Genomic DNA, 27,663 nt, shown 5'->3' on the forward strand with positions numbered 1-27,663 from the left:
CAGCTTCAAAAAAGTAGGCAAGTACTTTGCTTTATTGCCATCAAATGGAACTTTTTGTCCCTCATGCAGTCCACACAACAGTAGCATAATACAGTAAAGGCACAATGAGGCATATTAAAACATAGCCAGTTTCAACAGCTTGGATATTTCCTGTCATGGAAAAGTATCCTGCCCACAGATTCACATTAACATACATGGTACATTAATATCAATCTCTATCATATCCAGGCCACGATACATGTTTGCACACAGGGTCACGTTCTGCAACAAACTTATTCTAATAACAGTATTCAGAAGGCACCCTATGGGACACAGGTGACAGTGAAGTTATGAGGCTAGATGGCCACATCTTTTACATCCAAGAACTGCCCTGGGGCCACACCCCAAACTGCTGAGGTGCGGAGGCACGTCTGCAAAGCAGGTCAGAAACACTCCCTCTATACCCCAAAACACCATCCCTACCCCAAATCACCTAACAAAAATGAGGGCTGGAAAGGGCGCAGATGAGCAGTGCATTTACCTAGGTAATACTGTCTCTGTCTAGGTCATACTAGGTAATTTCATCTTCATACTGTGTATGGAGATAAAAAACACAGTTTCTCCTGCACTTCTTCCCCAAGACTGGTGCACTCCAGTGACCTGAAGGGGCTCGCCTCAGTCCCCAGGACTGAGGTTACAAAGGGAGAATTCTTTAATGACTCTTATGCCTGTGGCTCTAGAGTTCCCAAAACATCTTAGGCAATGAGAAATGAACAGCAGCTAGTACCACGTGGGCATGTGTGTGTGGTTGTCCACAAGGACTCACCGAAGTAACAGACTGGAATGGTTAAGAGATGGCCACACACACGTCCCGCAAAACTGGCTGCTACCATTCGTTCCTTGTTGCATAAAACATTGTTTTCAAAGCCAACCCCACTACTTAGTCACCATTTACAGACTAGACTATCCAATGTTATGAACATTTTTAACAGGTTTCAAGCAACAGCTGATAAGGCATTCATCTCTTAAGATATTTTATAAAACAATTCCATGGAAACTTTAAGACAGGCCTCTCTGCCCACCGTCATGTATGAAGATAAAAAACACGGTTTCCCCTGCACCTCTTCCCTCAAGACTGGTGAGCTCCAGCGACCCAAGGTGGCTCGTCTCAGGAGAGAGTGGATGCTTCCACGCCTGGGGCTTCATCACTGAGAGACCAGCCTCAGCGGCCCATTAGGAGCACAACGAAATGATTCTGACCCATGGTCCCTTCCGACAGCAGGTGCCTGGATCGATGATGGAGCGGGCATGTGCACCTGAGCCAGCTTCACCTGGAGGGGACACTCCGGTCAGCAGCAGCCACCTCCCAATGGCACCATGTCACTTCTGCTTGGTCAATGTTTAGGTAAGCCACAACAGGGCCCCACGCAGGATCGTTCCATCCCCACGAGGAACACAGGACAGGACAAGAGCCCCACGTGGACCCCTGGTCTCCGCAGGCAGCCAGCTAGGTCTTGCTTCGCCGCAGAAGCGTGGCGGCGGGGCCATGGCCGCCCTGGAACTTAAGGCTCTGAAGGTTGATGTGGGCCCCATGCCTGAGCAGAGTCTCCACCGTCTGCGCGTGCCGGCCCTGGGCGGCCAGGTGCAGCGCACTGAGCCCCTGCTCATCAAACAGGTCAATGACATCGGCGCTGACCAACTCCTCCACCACCTCCGAGTGCCCGTGGGCGGCAGCCAGGTGCAGCGCCGTCCGGTTCAGGGGTCCCCGGGCCAGCATATCGGCCTTCTCCTCGACAAGCAGCTTGACAGTGGCCAGGTGTCCGTTGCGGGCAGCCAGGTGCAGGGCGGTGTAGCCGTCTGAGGTCACGGCCTCCTTGCCAGCACCCCGATGCAGGAGCAGCCTGGCAGTGCTCGTGTGCCCCGTCTCCGCGGCCACGTGCAGCGGTGTCTGTGCCAGCAGGCTGCAGACGTTGACGTCAGAGCACAGGTCGATGAGGATGCGGGCCACGCGGTAGTGCCCGCGCTGCGCGGCCAGGTGCAATGGCGTCCTCCCATCCAGCGTCTGGGCGTTCACACTCACCCCCGGCTGCTTGGCCAGCAGCTTGACGATGGGCAGGTGGCCCTGCCAGGTGGCGTAGTGCAGTGGCAGCCAGGCATCCTTGCCCTGCAGGCTCACATCCACGCCTCGGCGCAGCAGGATGCGCACGATATTCTCCTGCCCGTGCTGGCAGGCCACGTGCATGGGCGTCCGGCCCTCAAAGTCCACCTCATTGACCGAGGCGTTCTTCTCCAACAGCAGCCGTGTGCTACACTCGTCCCCGTTCTGCGCTGCAAAGTGGAGGGCCGTCCACTGGTCCTCATCCTTGGCGTTGACACTGATCTTCCGCGCCAGCAGGAGCTCCACGACACCCCGCACCCTCCTCTCCACGGCCATGTGCAACGGGGTGGAGCCCCTCCGGTTGGTCAGGTTGGGGTTGGCATTGTTGAGCAGCAGCCACTTGACGCACTCCTCTTGCCCGGCCTCCACCGCCAGGTGCAGCAGGCTGGCACCGCTGTCCAGCGCCAGGTCCACGTCCTGCGGCTGCAGGATCTTCATCAGTTTGCTGGTGTCCCCGGACACGATGGCATCCACGAGCTTCTTCTTCTGGACGTCTGTGGTGCCCAGATCTGCAGGGAGCGGAGAGGCAAAGGTCAGAGTGTGGCTGCACACCCAGGGACGCGGCGTCTGGAGGAGTGCCATGGCCTCCGGGCTGCTCGCTGGTCACCCGACTGTGTTTGAGCGTTGTCTGTGCCTCGTGATTAAGGTCAGTCCTAGCGGGAGCCCCCGGGCAGGCCGGCAAATGTCTCCCAGGTGCTCGTTAGTCAGTTTGCAAAATAAAACCCACTCTCGCGGTCCTGCGGGGTGGTGAGCCCCCTTGGTGCTTAGAGATGGCAGTGACTGCAAACATTCCTTCATTAAAGAAAGGAAAAAGGGCACAGACTAAAAAGACCAGGCCAGAGTCCCCATTTGCCTGGAAGCCTTGGCACCTGCCACCCACGGATGCCCCAGGCCTAGCAGCCTCCAGAGATGGTGACCAGAGCTGGAAGGGGCTGCTCCAGCTCTTGCCCCACCTCGAAGTGGCACCTCATGACCTGGGGAGGTCAAGTCGGAAGTTTTCTATGATAATCCTGAAGGGACCGAGCCTCTCGTTTCAGGAGGACGTTAGTCCAGCGCTCAGGATGAAAAGTTGTATTTACCACAAAAATCCTACTGTAGTGCCTGGAATTCTGAAACCCTGAAACGAGACTCTCCTCCACCCTCATGTGAAACGCATGGGGACTTGGAAGGTGGCGGTGGTAAGGTGTTAAGAAAACGGAACCCTCCCAGTCAGGCTTGGTGTTTGAACACTGGCATTCCAAGTGGAGCCAGTAAAGTAATTCTCTCTCGAGCATGAAGACAAGATGTCATTTCAGAGTATGAGACCCAAAGAGAATGTTCTAGAACATACTTCTCCATGGGAGATGGTGGTATTTCTTTCTGCTCAGTCTTAGACGTGGCCCTGACTCTCCTCCTCAACCCCATCACCCACCGCTTATCTGCCATCGAACCAGGACTTCCCCACTGTGTCTACGTCGCATTTCCTTAAAACAAGACACCCTCCTTTGCCCCCAATATTCTAATCTAAAAATCCCAGGAAGTCTGTAAGATCCAGGAAAAGTCTTTGCCTCCAAGAGGATGTTCCCAATCCACCAGGAAAAGCCAACTTCTCCTTCCCCCGGAGATTGCAGCCTTGGCCCTCAGCCCCCGTGGCTGTAGCCCTGAGTGTAAATTCCTGTATTTTCCATCAGAGCTGCAGCCCCTTCAGGAGCAGGGCAGGACCACATCTTACCCCTGCAGCTGGCAGAAAGGAGGCCAGAACAAGCACCAGGTCCAGCACCCTGGGGCAGGGATAGGAAAAAAAGCACCTTCCAACAACAAAAGCCATGCAAATTAACATAAAAAGATAAGATTAGCTAAATGAGAAGTGCTCCTCCCTAACAGGTGGTTTGCAAATGTGGCCTGGTGTTAAAACCTCCAAGGATAACCAACACGTTACTAGGCCTGGACTACTGTGAACGGGGAGCCCACATATGCGAAGGCGTGGGTGTGTACCCAGCAGCGTCTGAGCAGAAGGTGCGGGACTGCCATGCCCGAGACAGGAGGCCCGCCAGGGAGTGGAGCTCAGCTCCTCGCCAGGCTCACTGCACTGGATGGGGTTTCCAATCTGTAGACCTGAGGTCAGCCTCCACCCATGGCACTGGCACAGGCAAGACTGTTGCACGGACTGGTGATGTGGCCTCTTCCCCACACATGCTAAGTGACATAAGACGGAGCCACATGCCCAACACCCAAAATTAATTACTTAAGACAGAGAGAACACAAAGAAGAATTCTTGCTGGGTCAAGAAACTCTCCCCTTGATTCCGTTTAGCTTCTCACTGAGTCCAGTCAACTGTCCCACCGAGCCCAGCATCTCTCGGGACACAAAGAGGCGTCCCCACTCACCGCTGGTTGAAGGCTCCCGCTCAAAGGACAGGGACAGCGATCCTCTGGAAGAGAAGGCGGAGTCCACCGAGGACACCCCCGAGAGCCTCTTCCCACTGCCGGACGATGGCAGCTTGGACTCAGAGGAGCTGCGGCTGAGCTCCTCGGGGCCCTCGACAGCCTGGGAAACTCCAGAGTCCAGCTGCGAGAGCAGCTCGGAGAGGCTGTAGTCGTTATCGAAGGTGGGGGCAGAGGCCCGCTTGAGCCTCGCAGACGCGGGCATCACCTGCGAAGATACAGAAGAGGGGGTGGGTGAAGACCCTGCCATACCCCGCATGGCTCGCCCATGACACAAACACGGAAAAGCAAGGTGGGCCACGGGAGGAGATGGGGGAGGAAAGGACGGCGCCGGGGAGCTCAGACTCCGCATCCACACAGCGCCAGGGAGCTCAAAGACTTGGAGCTACAAAGACTTGCGCTGGCCCCACCCAGCACAGAGACATCTTAAGATAGACTTCATAAAATTGCAAAATCCAGCCTCACGCAGCTCTGGATCCCATCTGCTCAGTAACACTGCACACAGCGTCACCCAGACAAAAGGCAGGCGGTGTCAAGCTGCAGAGTGTGAAGCATGCATGGCGGGACACAGCTGCCCAGCACAGGCCAGCGTTAGCAGGAAAGGAGAGGATAGTCAGGAACTGGGCAGGACCCCCACACGTGGCCACAACTGCGACCTCCCCTCGGAGCCACGAGGGGCTGGCCTGGGGGCTGTGTGGGGATGAGGGAAAGGGGAAGGGCCCGGCTACAGGGACGAGGGGTGATCCAATCCGACATACACCGATGGGGCCTTTTAAAGGGTCTCTCTTCATGGACTGCAGGGGCAGCAGGTTTCTGGTGGGTGAGTGGAATCTGACAGGATTTCATGCTTCTTCCCTTAGGCACACCTGTTTGCCCCAAATCCCCAACCTTCGTGGGACAGCTCGAGGTCCCGTACTGTTGCTGGGTGTACTGAGCCACCCCCACATGCTGGTTGCCTTCTTTCCCTTATCAGGGCCCAGGTCTGCCTCTTTACCAGCAACCCCCGGGCACCTTTGCTCCCAGACCCACTGGCACACATGCACTTTATGTTGAGACAGTGGGCGCACCCTACATATTTCCTGATCTCCTGAGCTCACACCGACAGCCTGGGATTAATTGCCCAACACCAGATAACACGTTATAAAGCTCACTTATCAGCTCTGCCTCACAGGTCTGCTCCAGTCTCATTACCTGAAAGGGTATTTAGCCAGCCCTGGCACTTGGAACTTCTTATCACATCTGCAATCACCTAGGTGGCACTCATCAGAGTACAGACCATTTATGGGCAGCTATAAAGGGACTGGATCCCTGAGCCAGGGGTGCAAAGACACTCAGACACCAGCTCTCCCTCCCCGGCTGGGGCTGGGTCTTCTGATCCCCGTGGTTCCACACACATCCAATGAGTGGCTATTTAGTGTCAGGGAAGCCCTTCCGCCACTCACGCAGAATCAGACAGGAGGTGGGGCAGGGATGCAGTCAGGCAGGTGGACCTGAGCCCCCATGGGACCTACACTTCTAACAGAGTTGGGTGCGGGATGGGCTCAGAAGAGAGGGAGAGTGGTCCGGGCGGTGGGGGAGTCTGCAAAGAGGAGTGGTTTGGAAATCCCTGCCTGGAAGCCGAGGAGACAAAAGACCCCTGTGGGAAGGACCCGTTACCTCGCTCCTGGGCTCTAGGGGGCTTTTCACGTCCAGATCATGAGCGGTTTCTTTCACTTCATCATCAGGCTTTTCACACAGGTCCTCAGTTTCAGAAGTAATTTCTTGTGGGGAAGAAAGGGGACATGTCACTCGGATGATGACTTCTGCGTACACACGCATTCCATACAAACGTGGGGCCCCCACGAGCTGGGGGATTTCTCACATGCCTCAGCCCAGGCTGAGCTCACCAGGCAAGCCCAAGGGCCCTACATGGGCAATTTGCTGGCCAAACCCAGGCCCCCCATCGGTAATCATTTGAAGGCCTCACCAGACTCAAAGCAGAAGCCTTCCCCGGGGGAGTGCCACCTGCCAGTCACAGGGGGCAGAGCTGCCAGCACCTGGCGGATGAGCTCCCCATTCATCCCGTTTCCTGCCGTAAGCTTTAAATGCAGCAGTTTCCATCTCATCAGGTTGACTTTCCTATGCCAGAGACACATCTGTCCCAGGAAGTCAACTCCCCAAGAGAAAGGCAACGCCGCCGGCCACCAGCCAGGTAAGTCCCCGGGATGAGCATGGCTGCACCTGAACTTCAGGCTCCCATACAGACTCCTCTGGGCGGCAAGCCCAGCCCTGGTGGGGAGCAGGGGGTGGAGGGTTGGAGGCGACTCAGTTCCAGCTGCCGTGGCCGAGCCATGAGTACCAGAGGCCACAGGCAGGTGCTGGGGCCAACCTATCTGTGCAGGGCTCATTTTGGCCCACCTGTTACACGCCTTGTTTCTCACCCAGGCCTGGTCCCTGACCCTGTCCTGTCTGTCACCTCTGTCTCCTGTGACACCCATAGAACATGGCAGGGAGACCCCGGGGTGCTCACCTTGGAAGGTGGGCCGAGCTCGCGGATCCCCCTGCCAGCACCGCTGCATGAGGCGTATCAAGTGGCTGCAGGCGCGCGGCCGGGCTCTGCACACGGGCGGCAGCTCGGGGCGGTGGCCCTTCACCACCTTCACCATGATGTGCAGGATGTTCTTTTCATCTGCCAAGGGAAGGATGCGAGTCAGGGGCTCTGCAGGGCTGGGTGGCAGCATCTCACCCTTGGGAGGAAACGACACACTCGCCGGGGGCCCCAATGGGACCATCCCCACACCAACCCAGGGAGATGGCTTCCCCTCCCGTTTCACAGGCAGAGCTTCCTGTAACCCTCACCCTCATGGTGCACCGTGCCCTCTAGTTTCATGGTTTTGAAATCGACCTCTTTCCCTGGGTTCTGATCTACCAGATGGAGTCAGTGTGTTTGGTCACACAGCAGATCTTTCTGGGCATCCCATCCAAAGGAAGATGAGGTTCAAAGGAGAACAATAGCTTATGAGGCTCATTCCATCAACAGCCCAAGCCAGCAAAGGGAATGAGGCTCATGCACCATGGAGGAGCCACAGCGTCCTACATCCACAGAGACCGAACTCTCTCTACAATGGTGAAGAAGTCTTCCTCAGTTCCAACTCCAATCCCAAGCTCAGGTCCCCAGCTGGCCTCCCCTGCACATGCACCAGGGTTGGGGTGTGTGGAAGGGCTCCTTCCCTTCAATTCACCATGTGGCGCCGCACCTGTCCTTTCCGCCTGCCTCCACTAGCATGCAGGGCTCTAGCTTATTATTATCATGGCCACAACTTCTACCCTGACTGGGAAGGGCCCAGGGTGACCTCCAGTGGGCCAAGTTCTTTTTTCTGCTTAGCCTGGAACCCTCAAGGTGGACCCCAAGCTTCTTGTTCCCAACAGCCCTCTCTGCCCTCCAGAGGCAAACACACCCGCCCGTGGAATGGCAGCTCTTTGGAGAGGCCAAGTGCCTCGGCAGGTGTGGAAAATCAGCCAAGAATCACCCACGGCTGCCAGGATTCCATACGATGTTTCGCTCCACTTTCCCATTAAATCTTGTGCAATAAATATCTTATGTATTTAACAGGCTATTTCCATGATTATTCAGACTTCAAAACCAACAGCTCCTCTAAATAAAATGAAAGTGAACTGAAGTAAACACCTGGAATGTTTCCTGCTGCCAAGCACAGACTGGAAAAGCTGGGGAGAGGCCTTGTTCTCCTGCACCTTGAACCCCCTCCTATCTATTAACCCATTTTTGCCTGAGGTTGCAATTTTTTGAATTGGAAAAATCATACCTTGGCAATGACCTTGAACAGTAGGATACGAATAATTCCCACATGCTTAGCGTTCCAATAACGGAACACTAAGCACATTCAGCAATAAAGCACAAGGGCTTGAGCCTTGAACCTGTCCCCTGTGCCTGGCTTCGGGTGTCACATCTATCAGACGCCCTCATCTACCAGACACTGCCTCATTTCACAAGCCTTCGGGCTGCAGGCCACTGTGCGGGAGAACGTACAGAAGGCAAGAAAGGCGACGGGCGGTCAAACACAGACGGACACCGGCTGGCAGAGGCCTGGCAGAACGCGTTCTGTGCTTTCTATTGGCATTCTTTTAAAGCTGCCAAGATACTTGATCTTGCAATGCTGGAAGATCTCTTCTCGCCCCAGCACCTTTCCCATACGTCAGTTCCTAGTCTGAGCCCGACTAACAAGGGGCTAGGCCTTGACTCTCATCTTCATTTTTAGACATTTTTGGTCACACCACAAAATATCATGAGTAGCCCCAAAATGTCTTTAGAGGAAAAGGGAATCTGTCCAACAAAGCTAAAAAGTCCTAGATTTTTATGGTAAGTCAGTCAAGGTGTGACAACTTTGAGGATGGTGTTCGGAACGGTGGCTGCCTGGCTGGGGAAGGAAACACCACAGCTCTCAAGCTGGGCAGGGGCGCTGCTCCTGCATGCAACTTCCATGGCACTGAGCGGCTCTGGAGGTTGGCTGCGCAAGCACGTGGGTACGTGTAACGCTCCTGAACTGTATGCTTCACATGGTTGACATGCTAAGTTTTGTTATGTGTATTTTATTACAATTTTTTTTTTAAAGTAAACAAAAAAGAATTAGCTGGAAATACGAACACAGGCAAACCCCTGGAGACAGAAAGCAGGTGAGTCATTGCTGGGCTTGAGCAGGAGGAAGGGAGAGGGACTGCGGAATGGCCATGGGCTTTGCCTTCTAGCATGATGAGAATGTTCTAGAATTAGACAGTGGTAACGCTTGTTCAACACTGCCAGTGTAGTTAATGTCACTAAATTATACACTTTAAATGGCTAACATGACCAATTTTATGTTATATATATTTTACTACCAAAAAAAAAAAAAAAAAACTAGCTGGCACCTAAAAAAATTCCATTGAACAGTCCCCTTCAGATCTGTGTCTTTTCCTGCGTGCAAATTACACCACAGAGCAGCACCTATGGGAGCGTGGATCACAGGCTCTGTTTTAGGATAGAGAAAGGACAAGGTGTCCCCCCATTATTCCAGGAGAGACAAGCACATTACACCTCAAAGACAGGTCCACTCACCTGCAAACGGCTTCTTCTGTGTGAGCACGCCCCAGATGACGATGGCAAAGCTGGAAGAGAAACCAGGCACGTTAGCATCTGACAGACAGAGACTCAAAGCCGAATGCACTCATGCACAGCAACAGGCGTGAAGAAACCTGTCCTGAAGCCTTCCAAAGACAGAGCCATGACACCGAGATATTTCTCCTGTTTTTAAAAAGAGAAAATTCTCTATAGTGAAGCCCAGCACGTTGATAGCTCAGATGTCAGACAGACTCAAGTAACTTCGCCAACTGGGCTACAAATCTTCAGGCAACTTGAGGGACTCTCAAAGAGGGTGCCACCCTACACGGGGCGTGAGCTCCTGGGGAACAGCACCTGTGTGCCTCACCGTCATCTTCTCGCAAGCACTGGGCACAGAGCACCTGCGCAGGCATTTACTGAAGAAATGAATGAATGATGGGCAACTCCCATGCCCTCCCCAACAATGATTTCATTCTCTGAAAACATGGATTCTGGTTCTGATCAGTGTTCCTAACTTAGGCTTGCTGAGATTTCAGCATTCCTAACAGAGGCTTGCTGAGATTTCATCATTAGAGGGATGTTAAAGAAAGCGCACAGAAAACGTAGAAGACAATACAGCCAAATGCCCCAAAGCCTTTTTCGGGGGCTGCTTAGAAATACATAGATGTATGAGGGATACGTTCACGTACATTACTCTGGAAACACCAAACAAAGTGCCCAAACCGATGAAAGAAAGAAAGAAAGAAAGAAAGAAAGAAAGAAAGAAAGAAAGAAAGAAAGAAAGAAAGAAAGAAAGTCCGAAAACTAAGCCTCCAGGGAGCGCTGAGTTGGTGAGAGTGGCTGTTTATAGACACCAAATTCACCATCGAAAATTAGTTCAAACGGCAGGTTTAAAAGCTGGAACTCCAAACTCTAAAATAAATGGAGAGGATCTTACTCTCCCCAAACTCTACAAGCTGCAACTAGTCTCCAAAGTGACACTTCCAGGCAACTCTCAGCTTAAAGCCCCAGCTAAGCACACGCACAATGGCCACTGTCAAACCAGTCAGCCTGGGCTGCTGGTGGCGGCAATGACCAAAAGGCAGAGCTCACATGCTGGGTCAGAGTCACAGTGCTGCAGGATAAGAGCCACAATGGGAGGCTTAGTGCCTGCTCACACGCTCCCACCCACTTTTCTTCTCCAAGAAGTCTGTGTGATTAAGACCTTTACAATTTGAAAAAGGAAGGGACTAGGTGACTTGGGGATTAATCTCTGACCAACAAAGGTTAAATGCCATGAAGAAGATGAGCTGCTCACCTCACAAAATCAGAGTGAATTTCGGAAAGTACAAACACACATGCATACAGACACCCGGACCACTGAAAGCAGCAGGTTCTTCCAACAGACAAGCCATAAAGCCAAGGCTCTGACAGGGCAGGGCTGTCAGCCTGGCTCGAATGTGGACCTGGGAACACCCTTCCTCCTTGGCCAGCAACACTCACGGCAAAGAAATCCCTGAACTCTACAAGCGCCTACCCCTTTCATGTGGACTTAGTCCCCTTTCTGTTTGTTTTTTGTTTGTTTGTTTGTTTTTTAGACAGGGTCTGGCTCTGTTGCCCAGGCTGGAATGCAGTGGTGCAATCATGGCTCACTGCAGTCTCCACCGCCTGGGCTCAAGCAATCCTCCCACCTCAGTCCCGAGTGGCTGGGACTACAGGTGCACGCCACCATACTGGGCTAATTTTTGTATTTTTTGTAGAGATGAGCTTTCACCATGTTGCCCAGGCTGGTCTCAAACTCCTGGGCTCAAGTAATCCTCCCGCCTCGGCCTACCGCAGTGCTGGGATTACAGGCGTGAGTCACCGTGCCTGGCCTGAACCCCATTTCTGACTGGTAGTACGAGGCCTTTCTAAAAGCTGCAGCTCAGGGCATGAAGCATTGAGGTGGAGAGCCCCTGGCACCCACAGGGGATGGGGGGCGGCATGTCACACACCTGTATACATCATGCTTGGTGTCGAAGAGCCGGCTCTTCTCCCTGATGCGCTCTGGAGGGAGGTAGGCGATCGTGCCAAACAGGCCATCCATGCTGAGGTCATGCGAGTGGGACAGCCCGTTGCACTTGGCCAGCCCAAAATCAGAAATCTGCAACACAGCCATCAGAGCGGGGCTCATTAGCCTGCAACAGTGATATTTTATGATGCTTTATCAAAAGCTCCCTTCTGCAATCTCAGAGGGTGGGTGAGAGCTCTCCAGGAGCCCCTGAGAGCCGTTTCTGTGCCTCTCCAGGTAGCCCTGCCCCAGGCAGGGAGGGAGACAGATTCTGGGGCAGAAGCAAGCCTGGAGGCATTAGGAGCAGCACATTTGACGGGCAGGTTAAAGAATCGTACTGTAAGGAAGGAGTTCTCTGGGACAGAACTCCAGAAGAATTAGAATCCACCTTCTATAAGGCGTCATGTTTGCCACTGTGGTTGAGAGCCGGCTGAGCCGGCATAAAGAGAAAAAAACAAGCCTTAGAGGGTTCAGGTAAAGAGAGACACATGTGAAGATCAGGTCTGCTCCTAGGGAAGTCGGGGAGCCGGTTATGCAACCTGCCAGCTGGGAAGGCTGGCAGGCAAGTGGCTGCAAGTCCTTTAAAGGGAAACACACCTTCAGAAGCCCTTTAAACTTTAAAGCAAACAAAACACATGCCTCAGAGCCCCGTCCATCTGGAGTGTTTTGTGATCAGCAGACACTGGCTGGCTGCTTCAAACACATGTGTTCAAGTAAAGGTCTGATAAGCACCTCTGCTGGCAGGGCCTGGGCCCCAAGGAGCACCGGCCACCAGCTCCTCCAGGAATGCCCTTGACGTCCGCATTCGGGGGAGGCAGGTCTCAGGTCTCCTTCGGGCAAAGGTGACCTTGGAGCTCACTGGGGAGACTTCACAGACCCCCGGTCTCGTCTGACCTCTCTCGGGGGCATCCCCTTTCCTGCCAGTTGTCCTCCCCTCTCCAGTGTAACTCAGTCCTCTTTGAAGCTGCTGAAAACCATGTGTGGGAAGAAGCCACAAGTCATCAGCATTAATGGGACTCTTGATCCAGGGGGAGTGCTGCTCTCAACTCTCCTTCAAGGCATATGGATTTTTTAAAAACCCTTTTCATTAACTTTTGAACTCCTCTTAAACACACCCATGGAGTGACAGGAAACGAGGCTGAGTCAGGCCTTAATTCTGGGCTGGCCATGCCCATGTGGTGAGCCAATAGGGCTGCTGTCATCAGCACCAAACAGCAGGGAGAATTTATGACCCGTGACTCGGGCTTCCAGGGATCCTGAGCACATCTGCAGGGAGGTGGGGGGAAGGCCTTCGAGCAGGGACCGGCCCTTCTTCTCTGCAGCACCAAGACAAGGCCTCGACTCCAGCGGCTCTCATGTCCTCCCACTTCTGTTTCTCCCAGAGCCTTCAGGCCTGCACCGCTCTTGAGAGCCACACTCTGCACCCCAGGGAAAGCGCCAGCTCCCCACAGGAACGCCATCACCCGACGCTGCAAACCCCGGCGGCTGCTGGACGCTGGGACACAACAATGTGTCCTAACTCTCCAAATAAGCTCCAGAGCACAGAAGTTTCAGTTCAACAGTCATCAGTGGCTTGAAAGCCTTCAAATTCAGAAATGGGTTGAACAGTGAGAACACATGGACAGAGGGAGGGGAACATCACACGCCAGGCCCTGTCAGTGCGTAGGGGAAGAGGGAAGGGACAGCATTAGGACAAACACCTAACGCACGACGGGCTTAAAACCTAGATGATAACCTAGATGGTTGATGGGTGCAGCAAACCACCATGGCACATATATACCTGTGTAACAAACCGGCACATTCTGCACATGTATCCCAGAACCAAAAGTAAAATAAAAAATAATAATAAAAATAAAGAAAGCATCACACACTTTCTAGGCAATTCCTCCTCCCCCTGTATGGTTGAATGTAGGAAAAAAAGTATCTCCCTCCCACAGTTAGTTAAGTATCAGACTCACTGTTCTAATCTTGCCTGTACAAGTTAGTAGCTCTGTGGCCCTGGACTATTAGCCTCTCTGTGCCTGTTTCCTTTTTTCGTAAAAGGAGGCAATAACAGTACCCATCCTGCAGCTTTGTCGTGAAAATTAAATGACATCTGAGATCATTAAGAAAGAAAAGAAAAAAGAAAAAGGACGGGGGTGCAGAGAGATCTCAGCCCAGTGCTTCCCCAAGCCTGCAGCCTTTTCTCCTCCTGTCTTTGTCAGATAGAGCCAGCCACTCCAAACTATACTTGGTGAAAAGAAAATGAGCAGAAATTCTCTGTAAAATCTCTGGCAACAAAATGCAAGCTCAGAATTGAGAATTCTAGGAGGGTCACTGACCCTCTATGTTCTCCTCCCTCCATGTCTCGGACCCCGGGCCAGCCGCATTTCCCCTCTGCCCTTCCTCATCTTCCCACCCAAGCTGCCCCTCGCCCCGTGTCCTCAACAGCGAGCCACTGTGGCATCCACTCTGACCAGCAAATGCCCCAAGAGTTGCAAACATTCTCATCAGCACCCAACTCTGCATCTCCAAGAGCTGAGGGCTCACAGCTGCCCCCACGCACACAGTCCTTCAACTTCAAGGTCCAGCTGTCAAGACTAAGAAAGCAGCCTGCCAGGGCTTTGCTGCTCCTAAAAGAAAGACACAGGAGAACGTGACCCACGTGTGACCGTTTGAAAAGCGTCTGTTCTGGGCTAACTGGATATGTAAATGCAGCCTGAGATTTTAAACCAAGTTATTTCATTTTTAACTTGAAATTTATTCCAACTAATATCTTAATATTGGTATTTAGTATATTTAATGTTGAATAATATCAAGTATTAATTTGATACTATTACTTTATATACTATTTATATTTATATACTTTATGAAGCAGACAGTTGCTGTGATATTTTCAGTTTGAATCAAGCCCTGAGCACCGAGGTAACCCATCTCAGAGGCAAATGGCAGGACTGGAATGGCAACTTAGGATCTAATTTCAGGATTCTAGATTACAGTTTTCCTGCATTGAGTAACTGTCTATTAAGGACTGCCCAGAAGCCCAGTGGCCAGTCCATGCAAAGCTTCCACACTTTGTCTTCAGGAACAAAGGCGCTGACTCTCAGAACCCCAACACACACTCCCTGCTGCCCTCTACGCACACCAGTAGCTATATCGAAGAAAAAATAAGTATGTCACGTAAATACATTTTTCTGTTTGTTTTTGGGCTTCTTGATGGTGACTAACACGCCTGATTAAGAAGGATGTCACACAAAAGTAATCTTTCCTGCGGCCTGTCAGGGTACACAGGGCCCTAAGATGTCCCAGGGGTGCCACGCAGAGATGTCCTGTCACTTCCTGGCCAGCACCTGGCGTGCCTTCGACAGCAGCCTCCCTGAGAAAGCAGTTCCAGGCAGCATCCACCCCCTGCAGCCGTCCTGAAAGACAGGGAAGCCCTGCTGCCTGCTGCCCCTGCAGGAAGGCCCAGAGCTCTCCCTGCATCTCCTGGGCTGTTTCCTTCACCTAAAGGCTCTGTTGCTGCCTGCCCCCAACTCCTGAGGGCAGAAAAGCCCGACCCTGTGTGAAGGCCCAGCCCTAGGAGCGCTCCCACCCTCTCCCACAGGGCTGCCTCTAGGCCCTGCCTGCGGGCCACATACCCTGCCCCCAAGTGACCGCTACGTGCAGTGGTCATTTGGTTTCTTTCATGTCAAGCACAGTGGCAGGCCAGGTGGAAATCAAGGTCTCCGCTCCGTGACTTACAGCTGGACGATCCTGGCTGCTAATTTACTCACTCTGAGCCGAGACTCAGCAAGAACCAGAGGCCGCCATCCACTCTGCACCTCTGCTCTGAGGATGAGGGAAGCTCCTGCAGGTGAAGCCTCTGGCATGCCCTTTCTGGTATTTAGTGCATGTTGGACGGCAGAGCTTACTAGTCATTAGGGCCCCAGGGCCTGCGCTACCTAGAAACAAGCCCGTAAATGTTGGCGGGAATGGAGGGTCCACATGTGAGGCCCAGCCCTGTGCATGTGAGGCCCAGCCCTGCCCGTCACAGGAAACGGGAATCCCAGGGGTCCCAGAACATAAGCAGATGCGGGAAACCACCCGAGAGCCTGTTCAAGCCAAGTCATTTGATGTTTGTCTCCATTGTCTCAATTTCCTACTTTACTTAGCAGGACGGTGCTTCATCTTCTAGCTGAAATCTTATTACTGGGCAACACCTACCTAAGAGACAACTTATAATTACTGCCTGAAGTGAAAAACTGACCTCCTCACCACCACCCTGGCTGAGCAAGGCACGCGAGATGCACTCGTCCGCAGAGTCTGGGCACAGGGAGCGGCCGTGCGCATGCCACACGGGCCACCACTCCCGTCCCACCCAAGAGCTCAGGGGCAGGGCCGGGCCTTGAATTCAGGTCTCTCCTAATTAATGGTCAGGCCATCAGAGAGGCCTGGAAGTGCTGTGCTACCAGGAACAGTAGCGCAGCCAAGCCAGGCAGGGGACTCCTCTGCTTGTCCCCTGCATGAACTACATGGATCTGGGCCATGGCTCTCGGCTCCTTCTCACTCCCAGGGCAGACAGCAGTGTCGTGTGGACCAGCATATCACCCTGGGCCTCCCAAGAGCATGTGAACATCACCACGTGGGGAAAAGCTACAACGTGCCAGGTGTAACCACCACATGTCAAGGACAGTACAACCCTAGCCACGAAGGCCATCAAAGGAGATACAAGGAAATACAGCCCTGATGCAAAGGTGATGATGCTAACACCTGCCAAGGCCCAGCGGCAATGCTGATTTTCAGTTATATTCTCTCTCTTACTTTTCTGTGTTTCAAAAACCTGTCAGCGAAGCGAAAGCAAGCTCCAGCTCCCAGGCCTTGCACTAATGCAACACGCTGCCGCTCCACACTCTATGCAGGGGCAGACAGAGGCAACGAGCCCCTCCTCACGGCCTCTTTCCACAGCACTTTGAGGACCCCACTGCAGAGGACCCCCACATTCCCACCACGCCGAGCTCCTGAAAACACTGAGGGAAATGCGTCCCTTCGTTGCAGAGCCTGAGGTCTCTCGCAAGGGCACACCTGGCCCACGGGCTGATTTCTAACCTGATTTCATAAGACCAAAACCCACAAACCGGTAATCTTTTTCCGGAATGAGTCATATGCCAGGATTTGGGGGAACAGCCCCCACGTTCACCAAGCCCACCCCCCAGCTACACGGTGTGTGGTTTTCATACCGACCAGGACAAGCTTAGGCTCCTGCAGTCCTCATGCTGCAAAAGGCCTCGGTTTCAAGTTCTTTCCTGCAAGAAGAACCACCTCCTCTTCCGCCCTTGTCCTGACCTCAGGGCTTCACCCCTTGATACGCTGCTCCCCAAGACACAGGCCCTCCCTGCCCAGCTCTCTCGGGCACCGTGCAGCCCCCCACCTTGACGTGGTAGTGGGCATCCAGCAGGATGTTCGCGGGCTTGAGGTCCAGGTGCAGGAGCGGCGGGGCCATGCAGTGCAGGAAGTTCATGCCCACCGCCGTCTCGTGGATGATACGGAACCGCAGGTCCCACGGCAATGGCTCCGAGGCCAGCAGCTTTTCCAGGGAGCCCGTCTCCATGTACTCCATGACCAGGCCGACAGGTTCGCGGCAGATGCCGTACACAGGCAGGATGTAGCGAAACTTGGCCACCTCCATCTTCTTGGCTTCTTCCAAAAGCTCCATGCGCTCCCTGAAAAAGTTCAAAGGCATGAAGGACATGCAGTGGTCACTCAGCCACAAACATGCAACAGCACCCTGGCCAGAAGACAACGGCTCCAGAGGGCTGAGAAAATGCCTCAAGTGCACACACACGGGGCACGCTTTAATGTCACATCACGAATGCAGGGCTTTCCAGAGTCTCAGTCCTGAGGCTGCCAAAATGTACCGATGCACCACAGGGTTATCACAAGTGGGGAGGAGGGAGATTCTAATCGTTTCACAGGTTGCACTGATAAAACATGTGGGGGGGGTCCACGTGTGTGAATAATTCCACAGGCAGCCATGAGCCAAGGCTTAGGGGTCTCAGAGACTGCAGGTGCAGGCCAACAATCCCTTCTCCTGGGAGGAGGGAAGAGAAGTTTGAGGTTCCACTCAAGGTTGTAACTAGGCAACTAGGCCGGGCGTGGTGGCTCACGCCTGTAATCCCAGCACTTTGAGAGGCCAAGGCGGATGGATCACCTGAGGTCAGGAGTTCGAGACCAGCCTGGCCAACATAGTGAAACCCCATCTCTACTAAAAATACAAAAATTGGCCGGGCATGGTGGCAGATGCCTATAATCCCAGCTACTCGGGAGGCTGAGGCAGGAAAATTACTTGAACCAGGGAGGCAGAGGTTGCAGTGAGCTGAAATCACGCCACTGCACTCCAGCCTGGGTGACAGAGTAAAACTCCATCTCAAAAAAAAAAAAAGTTGTAACTAGTTATGTTCAAGGAACCCAACTCACCTTCTCCGTTTAAGCCCAATACCTGAGTTGGCCCAGTTATTCCTGAATCCAACCTCACACTCAAACTAATGAAACAGCACAGGTCCAAAGCATGGGGTTGCCAAGGGCCAAATCCAACCAGCTATTTTTTAAAATAAAAAATATAGGCCAGGTGCAGTGGCTCGTGCCTGTAATCTCAGCACTTTGGGAGGCCAAAGCAGGTAGATCATGAGGTCAGGAGTTCGAGACCAGCCTGACCAACATGGTGAAACCCTGTCTCTACTAAAAATACAAAAATTAGCCGGGCGTGGTGGCGCCTGTCTGTAATCCCAGCTACTCAGGAGACTGAAACAGGAGAATCATTTGAACCTGGGAGGCAGAGGTTACAGTGAGCTGAGATCGTGCCACTGCACTCCAGCCTGGGCAACAGAGAGAGACTCCATCTCAAAAAAAAAAAAAAATATATATATATATATACACACACACACACACACACATATACACATGTATATGTGCATATATATACATATATGCGTATATATATGGAGAGAGAGAGAGAAAATGTAGTAAAATAGACATAACATAGTATTTATTACTTTAGCCATTCACAGGTGTACAATTCCCTGTCATTACACACATTCACAATGTGGTACAACCATCACCACTATCTACACCCAAAACTTTTCAATCATCCTCAACAAAAATTCTGCACCCATTAACCAATAACTCCTTCCCTCATCCCCATCCTCGGTAACTTCTTTTCTACGTTCTAGGCAAATTCATCTAAGCGCAAGCATCTAAAATTTGTCTTTCTGTGTCTGGCTTATTTTATTAAGCATGTTTTCAGGGTCTATTCCCACTGTAACATATATCAGAACTTCCTTTTCGTGGCTGAGTAATATTCTGCTGCATGAATGTACTGCGTTTTGTTCATCTGTTCGTGGGTGCAGGCCATTTCCACCTTTTGGCTCTTGTGGATAATGCTGTACATCTGCACACATTGGGGGACAAACACCTGGAGTCCTGGCTTTCAATTCTTTTCGATATATACCTAGGAGCAGAATTGCTTGGTCACATTCTATGTGTAACATTTTGAGAAACTGCCAAATGGTTGCCCACAGCGTGCCACCTTGTTTGTATAAATAAACTTTTACTGGAAGAAAGTCTCACCCATTCATTTAAATACTGGCTGTGGCTGCTTTTGCACTTCAAAGGGGAGAGGAGTCCTTGCAACAGAGGCCCTGCAGCCTGCAAAGCCTAAAACGTTGCCTCTCTAGCCCTTCGTGGAGAAAGTTTACCAACCTCTGGTCTAAGGTCACTTCCCTGGTACAGCCTGTGTTTTCACAGACTAGAATCCCAGTGCAATGGTCTGTATTAGCATCATAGGTCAAAAGTCTCAGAATGCGTTCAGAGTAAGAGGCTGAATCCCACGAGGACACACGTTGGCCATGCAGGATCTAGGTTAGCAGCCCCAAACACAGACATGGTAGAAAGCACCCAGGAAGCTGGCTGGAATGCTGGCTCCCAGGCCTTACTCCTTGAGAATATATTCCAGGTTGGGGCTGGAAAATCTGTTTGTTTGTTTGTTTTTCTTTTTTGAAACAGAGTCTTGCTCTGTTGCCCAGGCTGGAGTGCAGTGGCATGATCCTGGCTCACTGCAACCTCCACCTCCCAGGTTCAAGTGAGTCTCATGCCTCAGCCTCCAGAGTAGCTGGGATTACAGGTGTTCCACACTCAGCTAATTTTTTGTATTTTTAGTAGAGACGGGGTTTTGCTATGTTGGCCAGGCTGGTCTTGAACTCCTGGGCTCAAGTGATTCGCCTGCCTCAGCTCCCAAAGTGCTGGGATTACAGTCATGAGTCACTGTGCCCAGCCAATCTGCTTTCTAATAATATAGCAATAAGCTCCCTAAAGGAAACGTTCAGAACCACACTTGGAGAGATCCTAGAGCAGGAAACCCAGCAGCTCCATGTCCGCACACAGGCCACGCAAGGCAGCTGGCTGGGGTGGCCTCCAGACAATTCCCCCAGAATCCAGCATCCAGCCCAAGTCCCTGCCTATAACCCAGTGTCCGCTGCCACAGCAGGAGGCTCTTCTGGAGCTCGGACACAGGCCTGCCCCTCCCAGTGACAAACCCGGGAGCAGGTGCTGGGAAATCACTCAGTGGCTCCCATTTCCTCTCCTGCTGGTGAATCCAAAACAGTGCCAACAGAACGCATCCATTTCTTAATGATCTGACCACCCCTGCGAGAGTTCAGCCCCTCCCAGGCTTCCCTTACTGTAGTGAAAACACCTTCCCTGCAGGAAAGGCCAGCAGGAACCCCTGGATCCTACTGTTTAGCACTTGCTGTGGAAATTCCCATACATCGGACAGGTACCAAAGGCTCGGAGATCTCAGCCTGTCTGCCCCCCACAATGCGAGCCCTGCAGCTAGGGCTCTGCGTCTCAGGACATAGCCCACTGGTTCTCAATTAGAGGCAACTTCACCCCCCAAGAAACACTGGGCAGTGTCTGGAGAGATTCTGGTTGTCACAACTGAAGGATGCTACCGAACATCCTACAATGCATAAGACAGCCCCAAGGCTAAGAATTACTCGGCCCCAAATGCCAATGGTGCCAAGTTGAATAACCCCGATGTAAACCAAGTGAGTGCATTTTCAGTCAATAAACTACTACTGTCCAGAATCACCACTTCAGTACTCCCAGCACTCACCTGACCTTTATTTTAAGCAGTGCTGTGTATGGGCAAGTGCTCGCTTGAATCCACTATATGTCAGAACTAAGGACAAGAGGTCCCTTTCCTGTCTCCATGGTGTTTACGTATACCCTCTAAGGAAGAAGATGCAGAATTACCCCCAAAAGAGAAGTGTGGTTGAAAAATCTAAGCCTCTTGAAAGGAAGGTCCAGGGAGCTATGGAGAATCAAGAGAGATCCAAAGTCAGAAGTCAGCATACGAAAGGGCCCCTGAGAGAATTGGGCAGGCTGAGACCTACGCAGCGTCCAGGGGCACCCGGGAGGCCAGCAGAGCGGAGCAGTCGCTGTGGACCCCTTTGGGCTTGGCAAAGCGGAGAGGGGAAGCCAGCAGGGCACACACACTCTGTTGGAAGAATCTGCAGGACGGGTCCATTGACTGCATGTGGAGGAGAGAGGCTTGCAGGACCTCTCTATAGCTGCACCAGGGGTCACTAGGCAGCCCCCCACGGTGGACGTGGGAGCACCCCAGGAGGAGCAGCTGGGGGTGTGGGGGGTGGGCAGGTCAAGAGTGTGTCTGAATACACTCAAGGAGCAAAGAATCCCACTGGCCTTGGGAACAAGTGAAGCAAGTATCAGGAATGAACGTGAAATTATTATAAGACAAAACTTACGGTAGCGTGGCCTGCTTTCCTAGCACTCTGGTTAAATGACCAATTAATGGAAAACAAGATGCCCACCAGTGTGCAGTGCTAGCCTGTGGGGGTCCCTGGGCTGAGCTGAAAGCTGCCCCATCACCAGCATACCGTCGGCTGCTTCCTCCCTCCAGGGGAAATCCCTCTCCCTGCAGCCACAGGCTTGGACCAGGCTCTGGGACCCATCAAGGGACGGGGGGGTGCAGATCAGATCGGGGGACTCTCAACTGTGTTCCCAGTCTCAATGAGCACTGGGAAAAAAGGAAGACAAGGGCCTGATGCCAGTGTCAAGCATCAGCTAAAATGAAACCGGTCACCAAAGAAGGAAAATGACACCTCTCAGCTGCCAGCCTTTCTCCTCCTCTGGGAACACCGGCTGGTGTTATTTAAAGGAATACCAGCACAACTTCCAACCAGGCAACAGCCACTAACTTCCAAACCGTCGGACTGGGACATGGTACCAGCTGCTGCTTCTGTTTTATGTCTTGTTAAGAATCAGAGTTATGATTTGTCTGTTTCCGATTGCTCAAATGTGGCCAGCGTGCCACCCCTCCCCTACCAGTGTGGCCCTCCCTCCTCTGGACACTCTGCCCCGGGGCGCTGGCGAAAGTCCTTCCAGAGGACTCAGACCCACATCCACCGTGCAACCGTGTGAGGCACACCCTCCTCGCTGGAGGGTTTTGAGGAAATGACAGTTCGGGTGTTTAGAGGCCAGCCATTCACAAGGGTCATTTTTCCACATTAAGTAGACATTCTGAGAGTGAACTCTCTAAGCCACAGCTGACTGATAACAAACATGTATTCTGAGAACAAAGTCAATCAAAGGCAGGCTGAGTAGCTTATTAAGTGGAAGCTCTGAGCCACTCCGCAAATAGTGTTTTCTTTTATTTGCCCAAAGGGCTTAATACATAAAACCCAGGTGACTTCTGATTGCAGAGCAAGCTCATTAGCGACTCTAACAGCTACGGGCTGGCAGCACTGCACACCCCTCCCCAGCGCACCGAGTTCAGCAAGTACTTTACTCTCCCTGCCCTGGGCTCTTTCTGCAGAACAGAGACCCCATTTACCTTACTTTAAAAGAAACAAGAAACAAACAAAAAGGCCACTGCTGCCGGTTGGCTCCCAAAAGTGGATCCCAGCTGGAATCTCCTAACGGAGTCCACCCCAGCTTTGCGCAACTGCCTGAAGGGAGCCCGGCACGACTTCCCCCTTCCATGGGCCACACATTTGAGGGCATTTTCTCGAGGAAAATCAGCTGTCCTGGGAAAAAAAGTCATTGTTTCCGTAGACAAAAGTGTCGTGACAGCAGGATCCAAACTGGCTTGGGGTAGACAGGATTCCAGCTGAGGAAGGGGGTCCCGGGACCACCCTGTGGGAGATCTGAGACCCAGGAGTGGAGGTGGGGCGGCTCCCTTGCCTACCAGCCTGGATTTCACCCAGAAGCACCAGCATATCCTCAGAAACTTTCCACACTGTTTATCATCCAGTAACCACTGGGCCAAAACCCACACAACCGCTCCTTCCAGCCCCTCTTCAGGTGCTCCCTAGGCACAGGTCTGGGAAACTCCAGTGGCTTTAGGAAGCTCCAGCCCTTCTGGGGTCGGGTGTCGTCCGGCGGCATTTGCAATTCAATAAGCCTGAAAGGGCCTCTTCGCAAGCTGCAAGAAGAGGCTTTTCTGATCAGGGAGGTTAATAAGTGCTGAGGTGCTGGGAGCACAGAAAGAACGCACCGACTGCTTTTGAGCAATGGCACCATTTTTTTTAATACATTTTTTTCTCCTAAGCAGTGTTTCTGGCTTATTTTAATGATTCTGGCTTATTCTGATGACCACACAAAAGGAAATGTAGATTTATTACTATTATCATTATTTTAAGACACGAAGAGATGCCGAATCCAGCCTAGGTGCTGGGGTGGCGGCCAGGGAGCACAGAACATCACACAGTCACATTCGCACCATCTCCAAATCGCATTTCTTACTGTTGACAGTGAAACCAACATTTCTGGGTTGACCAGAACCCCCTTTCATCGGTGTTAATTAAAACACAGCCTAAAAATTGTGCCTCGCTCCAAGCGCAGCTACACTTAGGCACAGTTCAGTGGAGGGGGGGGGGGGGCATCCTATTCCCCTCTCCTTCACTGCTGGGGAAAGCGTTGCTAATTCTGCTTCCACGCAGGAACAGGAAAAGCCCCCCCACCCCGCGAAAGCGTCCTGGGCCCTGTTTTGGGTTCCACATGAAAAATCTCTGGGCATTAATTAGGATTAACTTGGGGTTCAACTTTTTAAAGATACGGTGAGTAGCACTTACATGAATTCGGTTTTCTCCTCATTTAGGGCTAGCCGAAGTGTATTTCGCCCTCCCAGGGAGGGCAATGGAGTAGCGAGAAATACGAGAAATATCATCACGCTAATCATTTCTAAAAGGAACTTCCTAAAGAAGTCCCAAGGTTCTTCTCCAGGCTCAGAAATTCCAAAGACCTGTGGACCAGGCCAGCTGCGGTTTCCCCTGGAAGCACGCATCCTGGAAAGAGGGAAAGAACGGCCCCGGGACATGGTCTTGTGCAAGTGGAGAAGCAATAAACGAAGGGAAAAGTGAGAAGCAGGGAGGTGGGGGAGGCGGTGAGACTGCTCAGATAACAAAGAGCTCCGAAGGAGAAACCTAGCAACTACCTTCGGGAAAACGCAGCCGGAAAATGTGTTTCATCATCTGTTAGCTGATGCCTCTCAGCGAGACCTTCTGCACACCAATCCAATTATGTTCTCAGGGAGCCTCGGAGGGGTTCCCACACAGCTATTTTTAAAACTGACAAGAAACGGGCTTGTCCAATTGTCAGCTCTGTTGTTACAAACCTGGGGTTTGCTCAGGCTCGCCCCGACCAGCCGGGGCTGAATGTGGCAGGAGCGTCTCCCAGCCGGCGCCCCGCAGGCACCGGCTTCTTCTGAGCATCCCCTTAGCTGGGGGCTGGTAGGGGAGGAATGGGGCCTTTGGGATCACTTTATTCTCTCCAAACTGGTCACAGCACCCATCCCTACACCCCACCCTAGGCCCTGTGACCCCCACAATAAGGGTCAGCCAGGGAGGCCAGCTGTCTCTCCAAAGCCACCCCACAGGACCCTCCGAGGCACCAAGCCCCATGACGAAGGTAACCTCAGATCAACGGGGTGTCACCTGTGAACTACCAGGAGGGCCCCTTGGCAGGCACTTCCTGTCCCTGGGAGCCTCGCTAAGTGTCTGGGGGCTAGGCAGCCCCCCAACCTTTCCTGCACAGAAAAGCATGCTCACATGGCCTGGCGCAGCCTGCTAATCAAAGAAGCCCCGAGCAGGTGCTGTGGCCAAGGGGTGGCTAAAGGCCAGGCCCAGGGGAGCTGCAGGGAGCCAGGAGACCCCAGACCACCTTGAGAGGCAAGCAGCGTTGGCCAATGAAAATCAGCCTCACCTGCACCTGTACCTGTCTGTGGTGGCTCCTATGCAACAAGTGGAGAAGACCATAATTGACCCCGGGCAGCCTGGAAAAGGCCCAGACCCATGTGGCAGGGGTGAGAGGAGAGAAGCAAGACTTAGGCAGAAGGGGTACAGGGCCGGGGGCTGCACACAAAGACCCCAGGAAAATCCTATCCCCCAATTCAGGCAACATCTTGCAAATATGAGGGGCTGGGGTGGGAGGCAGCTCGTCAGAAAAGCACTGAGAAATTTGGCAGGGCAAGTGGCACAGCAACTACTTCAAGGCCTAGGTGCAACCTTGTGAGACTGCAATGCAACCAGCTCCTGGAGCACAGTGGGGCTGATGTACATTCCTAACAAGAACCTCAAGCTGAATACAGTCAATAATTAACCTAAAGGAATAAACTTCACAAAGAGCCGGGGTTTGACCAACTTCTCAGAACGATTAGCCACTGCTGCACATGGCAAAGCCCCAACCTACTCTACCAGGCCCAGCAGAGCACAGGAGGTGAAATGCTTCCTGCTAGGCGAAGCTGACCTCGACCTAGCCACCGGACATGCCACCACCTGTCTGCTTTGGGCAGGGCAGGAAAGGCTTCCAGTTAAAGTACAAAACACTTTTCAACCAAGCTATGCAATATCCTAAGTGATCCGCCTCAAGTGGAGAAAGCCTCCCTCCAACTAGGCCACCCAAGAAATAAGGGACTGGTCGCTAGAAATAACAGAAGATCGTAAGGATGTGAGCTGGTGAGTCAGGCCGGGGAGGTGCTTGTTTACTTTGCTCTTCCAATACAAGAAAGTGGTGTTAAAATTTTCGCTGATGATTAAAGCTCACACACATCCCCAAGAGAGAAAACGAATGCCCTTATGGAGAGGGTTCCCTTTCAGAACCTAACCACTGGCTGGTATTCAAAGTGGTTTGGATTTCATCAAAATAACCACAGCACTCCTCCTGGCCTGAGAAGTTCCCAGGATCTGAGGCAGGGGAGAAAAAGCGCACAGCCTGGGCCAGCATCTCACCTTTGAACTAGTGGTGATTTGATGACACTCGTCACCACTCTACTGATGTTTCCAAGAAACACTGGATTTGAGGGTTACGGCAAAAAGCCACCAATAGCTCTGCTGTGTAGTCTCCTAGCCAAGGACGAAAATGCAAAGGGAGAGGACGGGCCTCTCATCCGCAGAAGAGTCATAGTCACGGCATGGGGCTGCAGCAGGCACTGCCACCCCAGACACCAGCATCACAACGATTCTGCAGAAAAGCCGGGGCTTAGCGGCCCCATCACTCAATCAGCCGAGCATTCGAAACCAGGTCTGCCAGGCAGCAAAGGCTAAATGGTATTTTAAAAAGGAGCCGCTTCTGAGTGTATGTGTCCAGCGAATCTCTAGGTAAAATACAAGCATAGCTGCCATGTAGAATGTAAGCTTCATTAAAGGATAAGTAATTAAAATGTGCTAAATTGAGCCTTACATATAAACCATCAAAATCAACTGTAAACAGTGAAATCTACAACAACAAAGAGGTACTGTTCAAGAACATTCTCCCTACCTCTTAAATTATGCACAGACGACAACCGACCCACCGAATTTAACAGGGGCGGCTCTGCGTCCTTCCCATTCGTCTTTGTTACCTTGAACACTCCTGCTAGGTAGGTACAGGCACGTTCCATTCTGACTTTTGGACTGGGAAACTGGGGTGCAGAAGGGCCTCATGGCACGGCCACAGAGCATGAATGCAAGGCCCTTCCCTAGCGGTTCGGTCTCGAAATTAAGTCAGCTAAAACGAGAGTGTGCGGCGAGGAAACGCTGGGCGGACGGATCAACACCCCGGACCCCGTGCCGGACCCCACTGCCAGGCCCAAGCCCCGGAGCTCCAACGCGCAAGCGCCAAGCGCCCGGGAAGCCTCGCCCGAGCCAAGCCGAAGCTTCCGACCGAAATAATTACTGTCTTACACCAATTTGTGTTCCAACGTAAATTACTAAGTAAGTCGAACGGAGGCTAACTCCACTCACAAAGCCCAGAGGCCCACACGGCAATTTTTCTAAGCCCTGCGCAGACCGCAGCGCCCCGGTGGGTCCCGGGCGGACCGGACGCGCCTCCCAAGGGCGCGGGTCCGAGGCGCAAGGCGAGCTGGAGACCTCGAAAAACCGGGGCCACTCGGGGAGTGTCACGAAGCACGAGTGGGCGCCTTAGGACGTCCGGGCAGACGCGGCCCCCGAGGAGCCCCAGAGGAGCCGCCTGACCCGGCCCCGACGTGCGCGATCGCGCCCGGGCTCGCCAAAGCCCCCGCGCCCCTCCGGCCGGGACAGGCCGAGTGGACACTGCCGGAGCCCCGCGGCCTCGCCGGCAATTGGCTTCCCTCCCGAAGCTGCTCAGGGGGTGAGTTCGGGAGAGAGAGGCAGGACCCCTGGACCACAGCACCCAGACCCCGGCCCCGGCCCGGGCCCCAGCCGTCCCAGCGCCCCGCCCGGGCCGCTCACCTGTCGTCGACGTGCAGGCTGGGCGAGCACTTGATGGCCAGCCAGGTCTTCCAGTGGACATGGCGCACCTTGTACACCTGCCCGAAGCCGCCCGAGCCCACCTTCTCCCAGCCCGTGAACTCGCCCGCGTCGAAGGTGCGCAGCAGCCCCAGGGCCCATGGGGTCCCGCCGTCGCCCTCCATCGCGCGCGTCTCGCCAGCGCCTCCGCGGCTGCCCAGGTGCCCAGGTGCGCGCTCCGCCCTGTTACGTCACTTCCGTGGGTC

At 53.0% G+C, this 27,663-nt stretch overlaps 1 protein-coding gene across 3 annotated transcripts; it reads right to left on the bottom strand.

Moving 5' to 3' along the window:
- Nucleotides 1–27,663, bottom strand: RIPK4 (receptor interacting serine/threonine kinase 4). 3 transcript variants are annotated; one of them, XM_030806102.1, is made up of 8 exons: nucleotides 27,401–27,663; nucleotides 17,068–17,359; nucleotides 11,626–11,774; nucleotides 9,650–9,699; nucleotides 7,070–7,228; nucleotides 6,217–6,320; nucleotides 4,504–4,768; nucleotides 1–2,646 (listed from the first exon to the last, which is right to left on the bottom strand). In XM_030806102.1, the coding sequence occupies exons 1-8, from the start codon at nucleotides 27,580–27,582 to the stop codon at nucleotides 1,487–1,489; spliced, it is 2,361 nt and encodes a 786-aa protein (XP_030661962.1). In that variant the 5' UTR covers nucleotides 27,583–27,663; the 3' UTR covers nucleotides 1–1,486. The 3 variants fall into 3 exon arrangements, with proteins under 3 accessions (XP_030661962.1, XP_030661964.1, XP_030661963.1); XM_030806104.1 differs by lacking the exon at nucleotides 27,401–27,663 and adding an exon at nucleotides 26,551–26,743; XM_030806103.1 differs by lacking the exon at nucleotides 27,401–27,663 and adding an exon at nucleotides 26,469–26,509.

The sequence above is a fragment of the Nomascus leucogenys genome, chromosome 25 (genome assembly GCF_006542625.1).
Source record: "Nomascus leucogenys isolate Asia chromosome 25, Asia_NLE_v1, whole genome shotgun sequence".
Taxonomy (NCBI): Eukaryota; Metazoa; Chordata; class Mammalia; order Primates; family Hylobatidae; genus Nomascus; species Nomascus leucogenys.

Coding starts and splice junctions, on each gene's coding strand:
- RIPK4 (XM_030806102.1), bottom strand. CDS start 27,582: ATGGAGGGCGACGGCGGGACCCCATGGGCCCTGGGGCTGCTGCGCACC. Junction 9,700..11,625: donor ACCAAGCATGATGTATACAG/GTGTGTGACATG, acceptor TTTCTCTTCCAG/CTTTGCCATCGTCATCTGGG. Junction 6,321..7,069: donor AGCTCGGCCCACCTTCCAAG/GTGAGCACCCCG, acceptor CTTCCCCACAAG/AAATTACTTCTGAAACTGAG.